Genomic DNA, 18,772 nt, shown 5'->3' with positions numbered 1-18,772 from the left:
CAGCTGCAGTCCAGTCTTTGTGAATCTCAGCCACATTTTTTAATGGGTTTTGTTTCACAATTCTCTCCAGGGTGTGGTTTTCCCTATTGCTTGTACACTTTTTCTAACACATCTTTTCCTTCCCTTCGCCTCTCTATTAATGTGCTTGGACAGAGAGCTCTGTGAACAGCCAGCCTTTTTAGCTATGACCTTTTGTGTCTTGCCCTCCTTGTGCAAGGTGTCAATGGTTGTCTTTTGGACAGCTGTCAAGTCAGCAGTCTTCCCCATGATTGTGTTGTCTACAGAACTTGACTGAGAAACCATTTAAAGGCCTTTGCAGGTGTTTTTGGTTAATTAGCTGATTAGAGTGTGGCACCAGGTGTCTTCAATATTGAACCTTTTCACAATATTCAAATTTTCTGAGATACTGAATTTGGGGTTTTCATTAGTTGTCAGTTATAATCATCAAAATTAAAATAAATACACACTTGAAATATATCAGCCTGTGTGGAATGAATGTATACATTATACAAGTTTAACTTTTTGAATGGAATTACTGAAATAAATCAACTTTTTGATGATATTCTAATTTTATGCCCAGCACCTGTATTTCCCATGTCAAGGTCCTTGCCATTGTACCGAGTTCAGGTGTAATGTGACAAGGTAGTCAAAGAAACTGAATTCATGCAGGTAAATAAAACACAGAGCAGCAAGTTGTACAGTTGTGGGATATAGAATTGGGAAAATTAGATTGGGCTGTTGGAATTGCATTTTCCATTGGGTATCTGGGACTGTATTGGCACTGGACTAGACAATGTCTGTGTGACAGTAAGTCCAATTAGGGTTTGACTTAGACCTTGTATCCATGGTTCGGTCCAATCAGGGTTAGATTTTAACCCTGATTGGACAGATACATGCATACAAGGATACATGCATACAAGGTCAAAGACTTTAGAGTTTGTTTCCGTGTATCTGACCAGTAATGTCATCTGTGAAAACAGACCACTGAACTCAAATTTTGAATGATTACTTTCTTCTACACATTCTGTTAGTTGGTTCTAAATACACAGAGTGCATTTATTGCCACATGACGTGTGTTGTTACTGGTATAACAGAAATGTAATGGTTGATAGTCCTAAAACGAGGTTTGCCGCTCTGGATGAGTCCCGTATCATTCTCTATAGCAAAATGTGAACAAAACAGGAAGAGGAAAATGTGTCAATTTATTTTACTCTTGTCCTTCGACCATATGTGGAAAAGTGCAGATTGGGCTGATAAAGAAAAATATAGTAGTAACTAAAACCAGGTTAATGTGCAGATAGTAGTTTCTGATTGTAAACTGTTCATTTTAACATTGAGGGTGAATACCCGTCAGCCACTTCTGTAAGCAAACAAAGTGTACAGATTTACATATTTGGCTAGTGTTATTAACTTAGTGGTTATAGAAACTCCATTAGTTTTAACTGAAATTTCCCTGACCAAAATGTCAAACATACGATAAGTGACTATTTACATTTGGATTTGTTTTCACAAACAAATCAGACCACCTTGTTTTTGCTTATTTTCTTTATTAATTTCTAAAGCATTTCATCAAATTTCATAACATTTATTTATAAAGCCCTTTTTACAACAGCAGTTGTCACAAAGTGCTTTACAGAGACACCCCAAGGAGCAAACAACAGTAGTGTTGAATTTCATTTGAATGCCATTCTTGCAAGCCAAAGCATGAAAACAGAACTGCGGTTAATCTATGGCTTTACCACACAATCAACATCCAGGGCCGGAACTTTCATCTGTTTTGAATGAACCGTAAGAAGCACTAAGACTCATTCCAGTGGCTTAGAGAATGGTTCCGACCTGCCACGGTCAACCTAGTCCAGCTGGCAGAGAGTCACAGATGCCCCAAAACCCGACCCGAAGCGGAAGCTGGGATAGAGGGGGGCAGTAAAGTTTGTCTGCAGGGAGTGGATGAGATCGGCCTGGTTGTGCAAGACCCTGTAGAAGGCAAGCACTCCTTCATGTTGGTCCAGGTAAACACCCAATCTGCGGGCCTTGGCTGAGCCAATCCGGGTCTCCTTCCCAGCATGCCACACGGAGAATCCCGTCCCAGACCAGTTCAGACTCCATGACTGCTCGTTGTAGCCCAACCTGCTGCTGTCAACTGCCTCCTTCCTGTCCAAGTCTCTGTAGGCCACGCCGATAGTGATCTGAGCAACAGACAATTAATACCATCACAATGTGGAACACTTACACAAAATAGTTAACAGTAGTTAAATAACTGTCTAATTAAAATCAAGGGCCTCTCCCAAAATGGCAGAAGTTCAAGTTATCTTGCTGATGACAGAGCAACCATGAATCAAATAACACTGAATATACCATGACTGTTCCATAACAACCAACCTTCTGGCCGGTCCACTCTATTTCCCAATAGTAGGGGCTTCCAGACAGGGGCTCCCGGCACAGTATCTGTCTCCAGTAGACGAAACGTTCGGGATGCTGCGGGTAGTTCTGATTCTCCGCCTTAAGAGTTGCTTTACGGTCTCCATTAGTCAGTTTCAGATGGCGGTATGCAGTGTTAGGGTCAAAGGTCGGCTCGCAGTGAACTACATCGAGAAAGACAGGAATTAACAGTGCTAGTGTTTCCCTAGTCCAAGCTCACTTTTGTTTCAAGTGACCAATTGGACTGACTGACAATCTGAAGCCTGTTCAAAGCTTCTTATGTTAAAATGTCCACAACTCGTGAACATTTGAAAATGCAGTAAAAACACTCACACTTGAGCATTTCTTCTCTGGTTTTCGGCTCAGGGTTCCCCAGACCAACAGTGGTTACCTGGTTCACTAAATGAAAACTTTTTTATTGGCAATGATTTTTTTCAACTATAAAATGCCAACTTTGGAATAATGGCAATGCTATGAAATCCTCCAACCATCGGTGGTGCATTTACCTTGAGTGGGAGGCAGTGGAGCCTGAGTGGGAGGCAGTTGAGTCTGATTGGGAGGCAGTGGAGGCTGAGTTGGAGGCAGTGGAGGCTCAGGGTGAGAAGGAGAGTTTTCTGATGTCACCTTATTCACTGCAGGAACATCAATAGAGTTATTAAGACAATAGGAAACATGTATTTTGAAGTAATGAGGCAGTCCCACTTTCACATATATTTTTTGCTTTTATTGAAGACATGAAACAGTGCTGGAAAGAGAAGGAGAGGTTGTATCCATGGGGTCACACACACACACACACACACACACACACACACACACACACACACACACACACACACACACACACACACACACACACACACACACACACACACACACACACACACACACACACACACACACACTACACACACACACACACACACACAGCCCTCAACTGGACAAATCTATTACCCCTCCCCACATACACACACAGCCCTCAACTGGACAAATCTATTACCCCTCCCCACATACACACACAACTTCCTATGGAAATTGCAGTTATCCAGGGTGACTTACAGTTGGTGACACTACAGCTTGACCACTGGCCAATTCAGACTGATTGGCATAATTTACTATACCAGAGAGAAAACAGACCCAGCAGTCTGACCCCCCGCCCCCCCATAGGAAACCATTGTTTTAGGCTAATGCTCAGGTTCTCACCAGTTCTGAACATCCTAGCCAGGGAGTTTTTAAAGAGGTCCTGTACTCCATCCTTCAGCTCCCCCATCACAGTCTGAACTTCAGACACCAGGGTTTCCTCCCCCCATCTCACCTCTCTGTGAGAGGTGAGAGGCTCTAGGGTGAGGATACTCTGTGGGTGAGACAGGTTTTGAAAAGACAGTAACATCTGCTGATGTAGATCCCGGCCCAAATTTAACTAATCACCTCTGGCCAATTACATAGTCTCCTGTACCTTGAGGAAGACAACGTGGTCTTGCATGCCGGCCAGTCGGCTAAGTTCCAGGTCTTTGCTGCGGAGTTGGGCCAGCTCCTGCTCCAGCCTGTGAAGGTGGTTCTCGCCCCGACAGCCCATGGATGCATCATGGTTACTGAGCAGCTCCCCCACCTGGCAACCCATCAGCTCCACACTCTTCACCAACTCAGAAAAGAGTTCGATCACCTCCTTCTGCAGGGCCTGGATTTGGCTCTGAGTGGGGAGGTGGAGTGGGTGGTGGGGGGCACAGGCATGGAGAAAAGGAAAAGAAAAAATAAGCAGACAGAATGTCTAATTGCTCTGTCAGCACCTGACTACAAAGTGGTATTTCACTCCTGATGCAAAAGATGAAGCGTTGACTTACTTTTTGGATCTGAGCATCTTTTGGGAAGACCTGGAGCTCCTTCTCCCCCTCTTGGATCCTCTGCCGTGTCTCTGCTTGCATCAGAACTAGCTCCCTCTGTGACAGTGTAACAGATCCTCTCAGGTTTCAAGTAAAATTCTATTTACATCTGTCCGGCAACAGACAAATGTTGTCATGTTTCCTCACCTGCCTGTCAGTCCTCTCCTCCTCTAGCTTAACCACACGGTGGTCCTTGTGTCCATGACGGCAGCACTCCTCGCAAACGCTCTCCTTCTCGTCCTGGCAGTATAGCTCCAGGGGCTGCTGGTGTCGAGGGCAAAGCACCGGGCCGACAGCTGGCAGTTTAGGGTACATCCACAACAAGCGGGGGGCTGTGTCTGTATACACCTCCGGGTGGACAGGCACAGAGGTTGGGCCAGATGAGACAGAGAGGTAGGGACTCTCCCGGATGCCCTTTCTTCTCAGCTTCTCCATGGCCTCCACTAGCACTGTGCTCCTGGCCAGAGAGGGTCGTGGGGTGAAAACCTGCCTGCACTGGGGGCAGCTGAACTGGCCCGTGGCCTCGTCTCGGTCCCAGTGCGCCTGGATGCAAGGGAGGCAGTAGGTGTGACCACAGGGCAGCGTGGCAGGGTCATGAAGGCTCTCCAGGCAGACAGAGCACACAAAATCATCCTCCGGCCATGCAGCTGTGGCCATGGTTCTGGGAAAAATACAGTTGGTCCTGGGTGTCAAAAGTGGACTGCAGTCGTTCCGAGGTGAGCCGGGCAATGCTTCTAAAATGTCATTAAAATGCTGGTTAAAACTAAAATGGGCTGGGCTTGGGCAAGGCAGGAACAACAGGTAAAACAGGTAAGGAGTTTCCAGGCCATTCCTCTCTGCTGATGTCACACAGATGAGTAAGAAACTCGAGTTTCAAGCTTGTCTATGTTGTATGCATTTGCAAAGAATCTTAAGAAGTTAGACGGCAGGTCTACCACATTCTCCATTGGGGACCACATTATTTTCTATTATCTTAAATAGCCTATAGCCTGTTGTAAAGCAACGTGCCTGGGTACTGTGTCAACTATTGAAATCAGTGTTCTAATTCTCGACTATATGGTGTCGACAATGCGACAGGTGACAATCTGTCTGCTTCAATAAATACGAGCCAGAAAATCACGGTGTTTCCGGTTACTTTATTTTAAATGTATTTTACCTTAGCCGATAAGTAAAATCGTCAGTGCAGGGATCATGCTGGTTTACGAGTTTATTTTACACGTTGATTCACTATAATATTAGTTGAATTGTCAAAAAACAGCTATATTGTTTATTATAGGATGATACCTCCACAAAGTATATGGATATTCCGTTCATCCAGCATAGCCAACACATTGTGACGGGAAGTCTGATTGACATGAAAGCTTGAAGCTTTTCTAACGCCATTTTTGTTAGTGGCACTGGCAGCCGGACCGAGTGGCCATGGTTGCTAGCTATCGATTGCCAAGCAAGGTGAGTTGTCTACCACCATGTGAAATGTTTGTTTGGAGAGGTTGTGGGGACCTCCTTTTGAGTTTCTTCAAGCTCCGTTTCGTTACTAAACCTGGAATCCATGTTAAATGGGATTCACTTTGTATTTTTTCGTAGTTACACATGCTAAAACTTGCTAGCATTTGATAGCTAACCAGCTGTTTTGGACCATAGCTGTATTGCATTGTAACTAACTAGCCACCAATGAACTATATGTTTGAACATGTATTTTGAAAGTAGCTGACTTAACTGTAAATAATTTAGCTAACTAAATCAACTGACCTTGATTACCCTACTGTTTGTCAGTTTAATTTGCACTTGGATAGCACTAACATTGCTTGTTGACACTTGCAACATAAATTACTCTGTAAAGTTAGCTAGTTAATGTAATGTACCATCAGGAAGATTACCTATGACAATGGCTCCCAACTCCGGTCCTCGAGAACTCCAAACAGTACACGTTTTCATTGTAACCCCCAACCAAGCGTCGATGATTCAACTAATTATCGGGCTCTCATTCAGGTGAATTGAGTGCGCTTGTCCAGGGCTACTACAAAAATGTGTGCTGTTGGGGGTACTCGATGACCGAACTTAGGAACCACTGATCTGTGATACACTTCTTGCAATAGATGTTCTCATAGCCATACCTTTCCTCATGGTAACCCAGCCAATTGTCACGGTTACGTTGTAGACGTGAACAAGTAAGGCTTAACTAATCAAGGGTTTGACGAGTTGAATCAGGTGTGCTTGTTATGAAACAAACGGTGTGCTTGTTATGAAACAAACGGATGTTGTTGCTGCTGGGAGAACAAACGAACACGTTTCTTTGTGCTTTCCATCTCGGACTAGTCAAATTGTTTTCATTCACAATGTCAATTGAGCCAATTGGAGAAATAATATATATTTGTCTTTTTAGAATGTTGAGGAGTCCACAGATTCTTGCTTTGACATGCACGGCCAGGACCCACAGACCACTGCCACTCTCTTTAAGAGACCCCCGAATGACTGCCCTATCTGAGCATACCTGTCAAAGTTGGACTGGATCCAGAGCAGTGAGAAGGCTCCTTCAGGATGAAGGGAAACAGGCAGCTTCCCCATCAGCCATCTCTTCACCTCCTGTCAGCAGAGGTTTCTCTTGTGTCCTAAACACACTACCCCGAAACACCTTCCAAAAAGCCACCCCTTTTAATCGCCCTCCAATGTCTCAGGATTGTAGCTTTGTCACTTTTCAACATCCACCACGATTGTCAGCACTAGTAGCGTGTAACCCTTGGAAAACCACATTTTTGGAACATTTTGACATCTCTAAATCCCTGGTCAGTTCCAGTGACATCAAGTGCCTTGTACAAAGGAGGCAATCTGACAATAGAAGCCAATGTTCACTTTCAGCGGTCAAAGGGAACTGCACGTTCAGCGTTAAAAGTCATTTTAAGAGTCTTGTTCGAAGTTGCACAGTTCGCAGGGACCTTTTTTACAGACTGCTTGTGTTCACATCAAAACTGTGTACTGTTAAGCCCCGGCAGAGCCTCTCTAGACCTACCTGCCTATCCCTTCAGAGCCGCCGCCTGCACCAGGCTGCCACCCCTCCGCTCGAGGGTGCCCTATGGCGGTGCCTGTCCCCGGAGAACGAGGCGCGCTGCCGGCAGAGCCTGGGGCCCAACGTGGCCCTGTATGAGAAAGACATCCAGGGGAAGGGGGGGGCTAGCAAAGCCTCTGGGAGTTGGGCAGCCGTGCTGGTCGCTCTCTGCTCCGTGGACGGGGAGTCCGCCTTCCTCTTCACCCTCAGGTCCGCAGAACTGAAGGGCAGACACAAGGGGGATGTCAGGTAACCACAGACCCCTGCGTCATTCCCAGTGCTTTGTGGGTAATTCACGTTGTTCGTACATGTAAAGCGACGTTGCAACTTGGGGGTTAAGTTGAGCGGAGTGATTCAACAAAACATTGTGTTGTGCTGCTGTCTAGTTTTGCAGGGGGCAAGCGCGACCCCTCGGACAAAGATGTCGTTGACACCGCCCTCCGAGAAGCCTGTGAGGAACTGGGTGTCACTGTGGCAACGGAGCAAGTGTGGGGAGTGCTGAAACCATTACGGGACATGGTGAGTCCCATATTCCTCTATCGTCATTATTCCACTGTGTAATCTAGTTCAGCCAGAATGATCTGGTGAAAGTTTGTGATTTCCTTTTTCACTTGGGCGGGGATGTTATTAACAGATGGTTACTGCTGTGCAAGTCTCCTCTCTCGCTAAAGTGAACTGTGCCAAACCCCTCCCTTCCACTTACTTCGCCTGGGTTAATCGTAACCAAAAAGCCAAATTGTTGCCCTTATTTTTCATGACTAACAGACAATTGGTCTTTGTGGCAGTGGAATAGAGGAAATGGTTTATCTTCCACTAACTCCCAGCCATGGATAGTTCAGGCACCACTTTCACCAGATTGTGATTCGTCCAAATGGTTACAGAACCCCCAAAATGAGGAACTACTTTCACTACATGATCACTGTTCCTCGTGGGTGTTGAAATCACCATTTAATCTGACCCATCACTCGGACACAGCAATAGCGCCCCTCTGGTTAGAGCGGTTGAGGTGGGGAGACTATACCTCCAGAGAACCATGGGTATTAGTATGATTTATCGTGTGTATTGTTGATTTCTTCCTAATCGTGGCACATTATTCTCTCCAAGTCTGGAATGGTCATCGCCCCGGTACTGGCCAACCTTGGTCCGCTAGAGGCGCTGTCCTTCAAGCCCAATCCTGCCGAGGTACGGTTACAAGAACTGTTTTCGGACGTCAGTCACTCCGTTTTCCCCGCTGGCTTGAATGAACACATCACCTAACAGCGGCGTTGGTAAAACGACGTTCTCCCCTGTTCTGGCTCCTCAGGTAGATGAGATCTTCACCCTGACCCTCTCCCACGTATGCAGCCCCCGCAATCGAGGGTACACCCACTTCCGCACTGGCGATCGCTACGGATACACCCTGCCTGTGTTCCGGAACGGGAAGCACCGCGTGTGGGGTCTCACAGCTGTGGCCCTGGAGCACACGCTCAAACTCCTCGTGCCGCCGTGACACGCAGTCATGCCTGCCGATCACTCCCGGTTCTTGTAAAGCAAAGGGTTTGGGTGACGGCGGGATGAACTGATGATTTGGTTCATTATATGCAGCGGGGCCCAGCTAGTCAATTCTAAAGTTCAGTGTGTCCCTTGAAAGCATATTGTACAGTATATTAGAAGTAATATAATGGGCTGTATTAAATATCTGATAGGATCATGCAATACTCAATCGACTTCCATGTCAAGATTTGTTCACACAAAGGCCTTAATGCCCTCTTTTCTTTTTTTAAATACCAACAGTCAGAACAGAAAGTTGGCAACCCAAATGGGATTTCAAACAGCAGTCATTTGCTTGTAGTAACTGTTGGGTGATCTAGGCATGTGGTTCTGCTCATTCTGAGGTTCGGTGGCAGACTGAGATAGCAACAACATTCCACGTGAACATGTCCGAGTTGCTTGGAATGTTGTAAAACAATTGTAGTAGGTACAATCACTGCCTCTACTGATGATCCAAAATCAAAACAAGTCCTTTTTTGCTAGCCAAAACAGTCAGTCAGCTGTTCAGCTTGCTGGCATATGCACTTGTAAATATTTAAAGAGCTAGTTTGGTACCACATTGCTTATGCTGAGTGACATAATGATTTGACCATTCAGAGTGTTGCAGGAATTGGATTTGAATCTTATTTCAAACCACCAATGAATAAGGTTTTAAGCATCAAATTCTATGTACTACAGGAACATTTAAATCTTGACAGTTAATTGAATCACTAAAGCCTTATGAAGGTACCATGTTTTAGTGTGTCAGACTGAAATCATTTCATTTATACATTTTATTTCCTCATTCTATTTAACACTCAGAGGAATATAAATATAGTGCAAGACAAGAAGCGACAATATAAAGTACATTATACAGGTAGTTTCTCAGGTGGGTTGTCAGATCTTTACACACATATTTACTTGTTTGATCACAGTGGTATATCTTAAATCTTCAGGCATGTAAAAATCTGTGTTTAAATTCCCCCTTCAACTCCCAGTGGGTCAATACATAATTATTAAATGGCTGTACATGAAGGCTAGCACCATCATATTATCTAATAAAGGTCCTTGGATGGCGTTTACTGACCGTCCCAAAGGTTCCTTGAAGACACAGGAGCTTTGATAGTCTTTTTGATTCCTGTGGCAAATTAATTTCTATGGATGTGCACCATAGTGAATTCAGGGGATTAGGGCTTTTCCGTTCACGTTTGAGCCATTTAGCAGACGTTCCAATCCAGAGCGACATGTACTAGCTATTCTTGTTGTGGTTTGCTCAAGGCCACGGCCGACAGACGCCTCGCGCTGGGAACTGAAACACTGACACTTTAGACATGTCAGCTGCCCTCGTGTGCCGAATCCACCAAGTCCTCAGGGGCTGGAACACTCCACAGGGTCCAGGGAGTCTGGCAGCAGGTGGCAGTTGAAGGGCCAGCTGAATGTGAAGAGGTCCAGGGCCTGACCGCACTGCTGCTCTGCCTGGGAGCACACAGAGCGACACGGCTGCAGCACACCACCCTCGGGGCTGCAGAGGGGCAGGAACATCCCGCAAACCAGTCTACGCAGAGGCTGGAAACACGCCAGCTCCATCAGCACCTGGTTAACCGCAGGCGGAGGTAGAGCATTGGAAAAAAGGTTTGAACCAGGACCCTCATCTGACTGGGTGGCATGGAGAAATACATCTTCTTAAAGGTACAGGTGACAATATAACGGGAATAGATCCATTTAAAATCATTGTAAGGAATCATGCAAGACCAACGCTGATGTCATAGATGGTCAGTATTTGCGTACTTTCTTTTAATTTCAGAGTAGCTATATTTGATCGGCCTCATACTTAAGGTTTTTACTGGAACAAGGAAGAAGGCCTTTTTTTCAACTGCTGATTCCCACTGAAGTATGAACGAAGGCCATTCCTCATCAGTACATATTGTCAGTTGGTGTGTTGTCAGGCCTGGGGCCGGGGTCTCACCTTGTACTGGTGCAGCAAGGTGGCGGCCTGTCTTTGGTCAGCAATGGACAGCCAGATATTTGGGAAGGAGGTGAGGTTGTAGCTCAGGCCCTGACACAGCTCCACCTCAATGGGCTCACAAGGCGAGGCTGAGAGATGGGTACGAGAGATGATGTACAGGAAAGCAATTAGCTAGTCATAACGGGGTATACTCTGCCCATGCCGCTCTGCAGTTGCTCAGAGGCTGTATGGAGCGCGCAACGAGCGCCTGGTGGTGTGTTGCTGCCTTACTGAAAGGGGGATAGGTGGTGTTGTCACAGTCGCGCTCATCCTGCCCGTCTGCACAGTCAGTCCAGCCGTCACACAGCCACTCCGGGTTAAGACACTCCCCGCTACTGCAGGAGAACTGAGCCGGACTGCATGTTCCTGTCGGAGAAATGGGAAGTCATTTGGTATTACCACTGTGCAACTCCCTTTTTATAAATTGTTTCGTTTTGAGCATTCCATGCTTTATTAACAGAGAAAATGGTATAGAGAGTGTTGGGTTGCACTAGGCCAGGGCATTGAATCGCCATATTTTCTACATTTCCTGGAGAGTCAGTTTATCAGAAACAGGGGAGCTAGGTCTGGGTTGGGTTCAATAGGCAGGAATCATTATGAACCTGACTGGTCCAATGAAACCAGTGTGGGTGGACTCACTCTCGGTGATGGAGATTGCTTGGTAGGAGGCGTTGAAGCCACTGTCAGCCACACCCTCGTCAGCAACAAACACCACGGTCATCTGAGGCCCAGATGAAGTGAGCTCAGGTGGCAGGGTGGTGCCACAGTACCTGGGAAAGGACAGAGAAGAAATACTGTAGGTATAGCAACCACAGCAATGCAGGGTAAAATCAACCCGGGCCATTTGGTCCAATTTCGTTTTGACTGCAACAGGCTAAACAGGCATGTAATTGAGTTGAGAATAGGTCAGCTTGTTTTTTCTTCCAGGCTGCACATACTGTATAGCTCTGTTAATCTCAGTATTTTTAATTATAATTTTTCCGACCGTCTAAACTGATTTTTAAACAAAAAATATATTTAAGCGTTGTGTGGGTAAAAGATGGGTCTTACCGTCCAAGTACTCTGCCTGCCCCAGTATCTCCACTGTCATGGACTTCCAGATAGTCAAACTCACACACGTCCTGAGCCTCCAGACTGAAGTGACGGAAACTCAGTCTGATCACATGACCGTCCTCGACAGAGATCCGCCATGTGCATAACTGTTGGGGAGGCAGACTGGGGTTGATGAAACAGGGAAGGCCAACGTTTTACAACTTGATGTCACATTGGTTTCTCACACTTAACTTTGCAGATGACCAAGATTAACTGTAATCCATGGTTTTGTTTTCTTTACAAACTTCAGCTAACTCTATAGCCACTGCTAGTTCAGTTGAAATTATGAGGGTATTTCAGTGTGTTTATTTGTTTTGAATTGCCAAATAACCTACAATAAACCAACGATGGAGTGGAATTTTTATAACAACATGTTCAAATGTCTTTAATCCACTGATTTATGGCAAGCGGTTGATAATAGCTGTGGTAGCTAATGTAGTAGCTATTGGCTGTTTAAAGAAAACTGAATCATGGATTATACTCTGCTCCAGAAATTAAGGGAACACTCAAATCTCACGTCGGGTCTTGATCAATGAAAAATATTAAAGATCAAAATCTTTACTGTACATTGTGTAATTCCTTAATAACAAAAAAAAACATGAAAATCAAAGTTAACAATTGAAACCACAGACTGTTCCAACTCATAATGTGACTCAGTGGTATGTGTGACCCCCACGTGCCTGTATGCACTCCTGACAACGTCTGGGCATGCTCCTGATGAGACGATGCACCCATACACAATGTCCCAGAGGTTCTCAAATGGATTCCGGTCTGGGGAACGTGAGGGCCAGTCAACACACTCTGACCTCATAAGGCCGGGTATTGTCCTGCACCAGGAGGAACCGAGGGCCCACTGCACCAACATATGGTCTGACGATGGTTCTGAGGATTTCATCCCGGTACCTAACAACAGTCAGGTTACTGTTGGCTAGCATGTGGAGGTCTGTGCGACCCTCCAAGGAAATGCCTCCCCAGACCATCACTGACCCACCACCCAAACTGCTCATGCTGGATGATGTTGCAGGCAGCATAACGTTCACCACGGCATCTCCAGACTCTTTCACGTCTGTCACATGCTCAGTATGAACCTGTTCTCGTTTGTGAAGAGAACAGGGCACCAATGGCAGACCTGCCAATTCTGGTGTTCTCTGGCGAATGCCAATCCAGCCTCACGGTGCTGCTCTGTATGCACAGGTCCCACTAGAGGACGTCGGGCCCCCAATGCCTCCCTCATGGACTCCGTTTCTGGCAGTTTGGTCAGAAACATGCACACCAGTAGCCCGCTGAAAGTGATTTTGTAGGGCTCTGGCAGTGCTCCTTCTCCTTGCACAAAGGAGAAGACACCGGTCCTGCTGCTGGTGACTGGTGACACTGATTCATAATCACTTATGCTTCCTAACTGGTCAGATTGATATCCCTGAAGTTTAATTGACTTGGTGTTATAATGTGAAGATTACGTGTTCCCTTAATTTTTTTTAGCAATGTACAACATTTTGGGGTGAGGAACCATAGAATATATACTTTTTGTATACACATCTAGAAAGTAAAATCGTCTTATAATTTACAATCATCGCTTTGAGTGAAGGTTGTTGCGTTTGGCATTAGAATTGTGCAGCCTGTGTGTACGTGCAGCCTTAAACACAATGTATGTGTGTGGTTTTGGTGATGGTTGTAGAGCAGGTGTGGGTACCTGATGATGAGGATAAGGCTTTGGGTGGTTTGGACTAGTCAGGTAGCCGTAGGGTCCAGTTTTTTGGCCTCCACACTCTGTTCAACAGCATGGAAAAAAACATGAGCAAATTATTGCACCTTTTACTTTCTAAAAAGAAATGTTTATTGCAGCAAACTTTACTTTGAAACTGTGGGGGAACACCCCGATAAGTTGTTCGAGTGTTGCAAGTAATTATTTATACTTGTTACCCAAAGTACCATATGAACAACATACCCACTCAAAAATCCACCTCAAAATGTTCTTTAAATGGCTCTTTGAGGAAACATTACAAAATTAGTTATTCGAAGAACTCTTTTAAAGGGTTTTAGAATTTATAGAGGTTCCCCCAAAGTTTCAATGTGAAGAATGACCCTCCCAGAACTCTGCTCTCTGCTCTGTTCCCACCTTTGTGTTTGTGGCTGCAGTTTGCCTCATCAGAGCGGTCAAGGCAGTTGGGCTGTCCGTCACACAAAGATACAGGCAGGATGCATCGTCCCTGGTCGCACATAAACTCCTCCCTCGAGCAGCTCTCTGAGAACACACACACACACACACACACTGTCGCTCACTGCATGGACTCCACTTCTCATAATGGGTTAATTTACGTAAATTTTTTCCTCAATAAATATATTTCTATAAAATGTTTACATTTTGTCTTATTTCACCAGGTAAGTTGACTGAGAACACATTCTCGTTTGCAGCAGTAACCTGGGAGCGATCAGGCCTAACTGTTTCGTTCAGGGAAAAAACAACACCTTGCCAGCTCAGGGATTTAATTCAACAACCTTCTGGTAACGGATCTTTCCTGAGGCGGATATCAGCTTGCAGTATCATTTGATCCTGCCTCCAGTCCGGCTACTCACTCAGTTCGGACGTTATGGCACGGTACTGGGCGGTGAAGCCATTGCCTGCGATGCTCCCATCGGAGCGGAAGGTCACCCACACGGTACTGCTGTTGGTGTTCACCGTAGGGGGCGCCACATTCCCACAGAACCTGCGGTGGGGAGAGAAGCAAGCTTAAAAGGACAACCCCAGAAGGGAACCTGTCGGCACAACCAGTAGGTGGGTTTTTCAGAACAGGGACAAGGAACCTGAACGCCGCCTAGTTGTGACCGTGTCTCATGTAGAATATCAAAGTGGGTTGCGTAAGTATTCACCCCCTCCCTAGACTCACATTTCGGTTTGAGTTTGTGATTCAACTATAGTTTTCCTCCACCCATAATACATGACCAAGGTCGCACCGTCTTTCAATTCAAGCATTAAAAGGATAGATATATAAATGTATCTTTTTTTCAAGTTTCATGAAGGGCTGTGATTGTTGGTAAATGGGTAGCAAATCAGACTTAGTATGTCTTTAAGCGCGACCAAGTTAAGAGCTGTGATGTGGGTTATTTAACTGTTATGGAAATTCTTGAACTAATGTACATTTGAGAAATGTCTGCTTTTCTATTACCTGGTATGTAACTCTGGGCTTTGTTTGTGACACGTCTGCATAATATCAGAGCATCTGACCATCTGTTCATATGCCTAAAACAGTAAGGGTATCTGTCATTTGTTCCTTAGGAATGTGGCCCTTGGGGGAAGTAGGGGAAATTGGCCCCTTTGGGTAAACACAACAGTAAACATCTAGGGCAGGATAAGGTGGGGGGACAGCCCGCCCTTTGGGTAAAACCTATGTGACATAAGACAGCTGGGCAGCATCTTACCACACCCCTTTTAACTGTAATAAATACTGGCTGTTCATTTATTTACCTCAGAGATTCCTCAGAGGATTATTCTGTAAACCTTTGACACACCTCTCTATTTGCGAATAAACTGTTAATTGTGCCAAGATAATTATTTCTCTTACTTACTCCTTTAAGAGTTCCGGTCGATGGAATTGCTATCACGTAACCCACTGGACTGCTACTACAGCAAGCTACCGTAGTTTCTAACTCTTCCTCACTAATGCAAAGTTAGCCTCTTAAACGTTGTCATCTATAACCAAGGACAGTTGGGCGTCTGACCCACCTGGTGACCACAGAAGGCTGCTCGCTCTCCTCTGCCACCTCCAGCCAGTCAAAGAGGCAGGGGGACGGCCCTTCGATGGTCAGAGAGGACACGTGGATCTGCACCAGGGATGGGGGGCGCACCCGGATCACCCAGACACACAGAGAGTCCGGGGGATACGACCCGGGATGGTTGGGGGAGCTGAAGGTGCCCTCTGAGTCTGTCAGTACCCCTCCACATCCTGAGGCAGACACAGGCATGTGCGGGCAGACAGAAGGACAGAAGGAACAGGGTTTTACAGTGTCATTGTGTTTCCCGTATTTGTAAGGTGCAACCATTCAAAGGTTAATGTCTTTGCTTATTTTTGTTTGAATGGGTACAGAAGTGGTGGTGGGGTACCCACTTGGTTCTGGGGTAGGTTGTCTGTCCGGCATTGGGGTCACTGGACCGTCTTTGTGAGTGTGGTGGGTGGGCGTGGCGGGAAGACCGCCGGGCAGTCTGTCGCCGGTGAATAAGTCCAATGGATTGGTGGACACCATTTCACCATCCACTCTCGGGCCCTTTAGCTCTGTGGGGGGACAGACACCGGGGCGAGGGGGGGACATTCTAATTGTGTATCAGACCAGAACAGGTTGGAAATGTCACGGGTAAGGCTAAGACGCAGCATGGGTCAGGGGTCAGGGGTCGATCCCAACGACCACCTTCCATATTACTCACGTGTGAGGATGAGTGTCAGGGCCAGGCCAAGGGCCACCACCAGGAGCACGGCAGCACCAGAGACCACCACGGCCCCCCAGCCACGCCACAGCCCCCGCAGATTCATTACACACACACCGAACATGCCTCGGCCTAGTACACACACACACACATGGACACGCGTGTGCATTCACACATACAGGAGAACATGTAATTCATTGGCGGTTAGAGCGACTGGTGTCTTATGGTGTTATGAAACAGGGAAAGCAAGGTTGTGCGACTCACCAGTGGGTAATGGGCTCTTGACTGAATCTGGGGTTGTGGCAGAGCTGGACACACAACTGAATCCTTCCACTTTGTCACGCTCTCCCTCAAGCTCGAATGCTGGGTTACAGAAAACATTCTGGAAAAAGACAAGAAAATTGGATCTTGTAATGCCGTGAAATACAAACACTCACAAATTCAAGATGATAATCCGAATTCTCCACCAACACATTGTTATCGGTTGTCCTCACTTTGTAAATGTCAGAGGATTCGGAGTATACCGATACTTCAGTGAGATCAGTCATCTTAAAGTATTAAAGTTCAGTCTTTCATGAAAACGTTGAGCGTCCTGGTCTTAATACCCAGTCTTGTGAGAACATCAACAATTTTGTCGGAACGTGAAAGGTGAAAAGGTAACTTCGGAACGTTCTAGCAATAGATCCTGTGACAGAATCAGTGTTAAAGCCTGTAACATCCCAATGCAAAAGATTAATCATTTTGTTGCAAAAACTCAAACAAACAAAACAAAAACAAAAATGTATAGAAATCCACAAGGTGAAAACATCCCACCAGAATCAAATATTTAGTCCATCAAATTTAGTCTTAAAATCTAGTGAACAAGCCAAAGATGTTTTGTAGTCCCCCTCTCTATGGACATGGTGTGTTTGCGTGTGAAGGAGACTGCAGTCTGTTCTTTCTTTGTTGAGGGTTGTTATAAAAAAGGGCTAGAACTCCCTTCACGGAGTTCTGCAAAGCCGAGTCAGCTGAGAAGACTGAGCTGTGGGGGGAGAGCCGTGGGGGGGGGGGGGGGGGGGGTAGATTTGCATAATGATAATCTCCTCTCCTAAAAGGTGTCACACAAACGTTTCACGCACATACATTGGCAAGCACAAGTTGAGTCTTTTACAAACAAGGCAGTGTGTTCATGGCTGTGTGGCCCAAACTCAGTGGGAAGCTGAAAGGATTGGCTGGAAGACTCACGTTTTGTTTTCTTCAATCACATTTCGTCTTTCAAATTAGTCACCCCAACGTATTACTCATTTGATTATGCAAATATTTTAATTGTTTAGTTTCTCTTTGAGGGATATTTTTTTTAGGTTTGTTTGGAATTGCTAAAAGTTTTTCCCATATTTGGACTCAGATATTTGACCTAAATTCCAAACACATTCATTGACAAAGGTAACCCAATTTTACAAATCACAATAAAAGAATTCACTTTGAAACCATTTACGCAATAAAACTAAACAGCAATGCAATTTCATAGTGCAGAAAAAATGCAAGATCCAAGTTGGATTCAGCTTTTTGACTGATGAGAATGTGAGGCTTTTTGGCGCATCTGTGAAGGGACTAAAATGTAAAATGTATGAGTTTCTTCTATTTAAAGTCAGAAGCCAAACATGGAAGCCAAACATGGCTTCTGACATTGTTTGGCTCCACCTTTGACTCAATTCTCTCCATTTGTAGATGATCCATTGGACAGTGGAATGATGTACTTCGAATTGTTTGGAAGTGGAATTCTGAGCCCCTGCCTGGCTCTTGGGCATCAATAGTCTTTCTTCTGAGGGCCTTAGATTGTGCTTTTGATCTTGGCATGATGTGTTACCACATACCCAAATGGTTAACACCTAACTAGGCCAATTTTCTAGTCTTGTAATATAAAGCTTCTAATGTAAAGCTGGAAACTCCCTGTCACATTCTGGCACGGCAGCCAGCTGTGCCAGTGGATCCAATGCCCTCTCTCCCTTACGGACACCTGTTTTGGTTGATTATTGTCGTACCTGTTTTCCTCATCACGCACCCTATTTAAGCTCCTGCTTCCTCATTGTACCCTGTCGGCCTTTGTTTTGGATTACCCCATGGAACGTTCTTCTGTTTCTTGTTATGTGTATTATTTTGTTCATGTCCTAGTTCAGTTATCCAGCATTTGGTTTTGTTTGTGTCTGTTTTGTTTTCATTTATTAAATGTCCTCCATTTTCCCTGCACTTGTGTCCCACCTCTGCATCCAACAATTGTTACTCTCCCAAGTGCAAACTCCGCAATTCATTTCTAATGTTTTGCACCTGTTTTGGTGCACCTGATTCGCATTTTTGCAATTTTATTTGATGGTAAATGTAGGGGTGTACTAACTTGTGATAATTGCAATTGTTATTGTTATTTTATTTGCCTA

The 18,772-nt window shown here is 45.4% G+C and overlaps 3 protein-coding genes across 5 annotated transcripts; 1 reads left to right on the top strand and 2 right to left on the bottom strand.

Annotated features, from left to right (window-relative positions):
* Positions 1–1,591: 1,591 nt before the first annotated feature.
* On the bottom strand, positions 1,592–6,421 carry ftr86 (finTRIM family, member 86). 2 transcript variants are annotated; one of them, XM_010871067.3, is made up of 9 exons: positions 6,173–6,421; positions 4,443–5,029; positions 4,257–4,352; positions 3,872–4,105; positions 3,619–3,769; positions 2,925–3,050; positions 2,752–2,817; positions 2,380–2,582; positions 1,592–2,186 (listed from the first exon to the last, which is right to left on the bottom strand). In XM_010871067.3, the coding sequence occupies exons 1-9, from the start codon at positions 6,228–6,230 to the stop codon at positions 1,851–1,853; spliced, it is 1,857 nt and encodes a 618-aa protein (XP_010869369.1). In that variant the 5' UTR covers positions 6,231–6,421; the 3' UTR covers positions 1,592–1,850. The 2 variants fall into 2 exon arrangements, with proteins under 2 accessions (XP_010869369.1, XP_010869378.1); XM_010871076.4 differs by having other exon boundaries at positions 4,443–6,421.
* Positions 5,639–9,605, top strand: nudt8 (nudix (nucleoside diphosphate linked moiety X)-type motif 8). 2 transcript variants are annotated; one of them, XM_010871050.4, is made up of 5 exons: positions 5,639–5,744; positions 6,679–7,587; positions 7,725–7,857; positions 8,443–8,520; positions 8,642–9,605. In XM_010871050.4, the coding sequence occupies exons 2-5, from the start codon at positions 6,680–6,682 to the stop codon at positions 8,825–8,827; spliced, it is 1,305 nt and encodes a 434-aa protein (XP_010869352.2). In that variant the 5' UTR covers positions 5,639–5,744; position 6,679; the 3' UTR covers positions 8,828–9,605. The 2 variants fall into 2 exon arrangements, with proteins under 2 accessions (XP_010869352.2, XP_012990354.2); XM_013134900.3 differs by lacking the exon at positions 5,639–5,744 and having other exon boundaries at positions 6,507–7,587.
* A 15-nt stretch (positions 9,606–9,620) lies between these two features.
* mfrp (membrane frizzled-related protein) lies at positions 9,621–17,279 on the bottom strand. The gene is made up of 13 exons (XM_020050156.2): positions 16,856–17,279; positions 16,626–16,743; positions 16,362–16,493; positions 16,048–16,212; positions 15,666–15,885; positions 14,519–14,649; positions 14,061–14,186; positions 13,635–13,711; positions 11,903–12,051; positions 11,492–11,622; positions 11,084–11,218; positions 10,814–10,941; positions 9,621–10,440 (listed from the first exon to the last, which is right to left on the bottom strand). Exons 1-13 carry the CDS (start codon positions 16,907–16,909, stop codon positions 10,216–10,218), a joined length of 1,791 nt encoding a protein of 596 aa, XP_019905715.2. The 5' UTR covers positions 16,910–17,279; the 3' UTR covers positions 9,621–10,215.
* Between the last annotated feature and the right edge of the window lie 1,493 nt (positions 17,280–18,772).

The sequence above is a fragment of the Esox lucius genome, chromosome 1 (assembly GCF_011004845.1).
Source record: "Esox lucius isolate fEsoLuc1 chromosome 1, fEsoLuc1.pri, whole genome shotgun sequence".
Lineage (NCBI taxonomy): Eukaryota > Metazoa > Chordata > Actinopteri > Esociformes > Esocidae > Esox > Esox lucius.
This window is presented reverse-complemented; position numbering and strand designations above follow the sequence as displayed.

Excerpts from the sequence above, each read along its gene's own strand:
- mfrp (XM_020050156.2), bottom strand. The coding sequence starts at position 16,909 with ATGACTGATCTCACTGAAGTATCGGTATACTCCGAATCCTCTGACATT. Across the intron at positions 10,942-11,083 it reads CACCACCTATCCCCCTTTCA|CCTCGCCTTGTGAGCCCATT; the intron begins GTAAGGCAGCAA and ends CCCATCTCTCAG. Across the intron at positions 10,441-10,813 it reads CCTTGCTGCACCAGTACAAG|GTGCTGATGGAGCTGGCGTG; the intron begins GTGAGACCCCGG and ends GCGGTTAACCAG.
- ftr86 (XM_010871067.3), bottom strand. The coding sequence starts at position 6,230 with ATGAAAACGTGTACTGTTTGGAGTTCTCGAGGACCGGAGTTGGGAGCC. Across the intron at positions 4,353-4,442 it reads AGGAGAGGACTGACAGGCAG|AGGGAGCTAGTTCTGATGCA; the intron begins GTGAGGAAACAT and ends ACACTGTCACAG. Across the intron at positions 3,770-3,871 it reads ACCACGTTGTCTTCCTCAAG|AGTATCCTCACCCTAGAGCC; the intron begins GTACAGGAGACT and ends TCTCACCCACAG.
- nudt8 (XM_013134900.3), top strand. The coding sequence starts at position 6,551 with ATGTTGTTGCTGCTGGGAGAACAAACGAACACGTTTCTTTGTGCTTTC. Across the intron at positions 7,858-8,442 it reads TGAAACCATTACGGGACATG|TCTGGAATGGTCATCGCCCC; the intron begins GTGAGTCCCATA and ends ATTCTCTCCAAG. Across the intron at positions 8,521-8,641 it reads TCAAGCCCAATCCTGCCGAG|GTAGATGAGATCTTCACCCT; the intron begins GTACGGTTACAA and ends CTGGCTCCTCAG.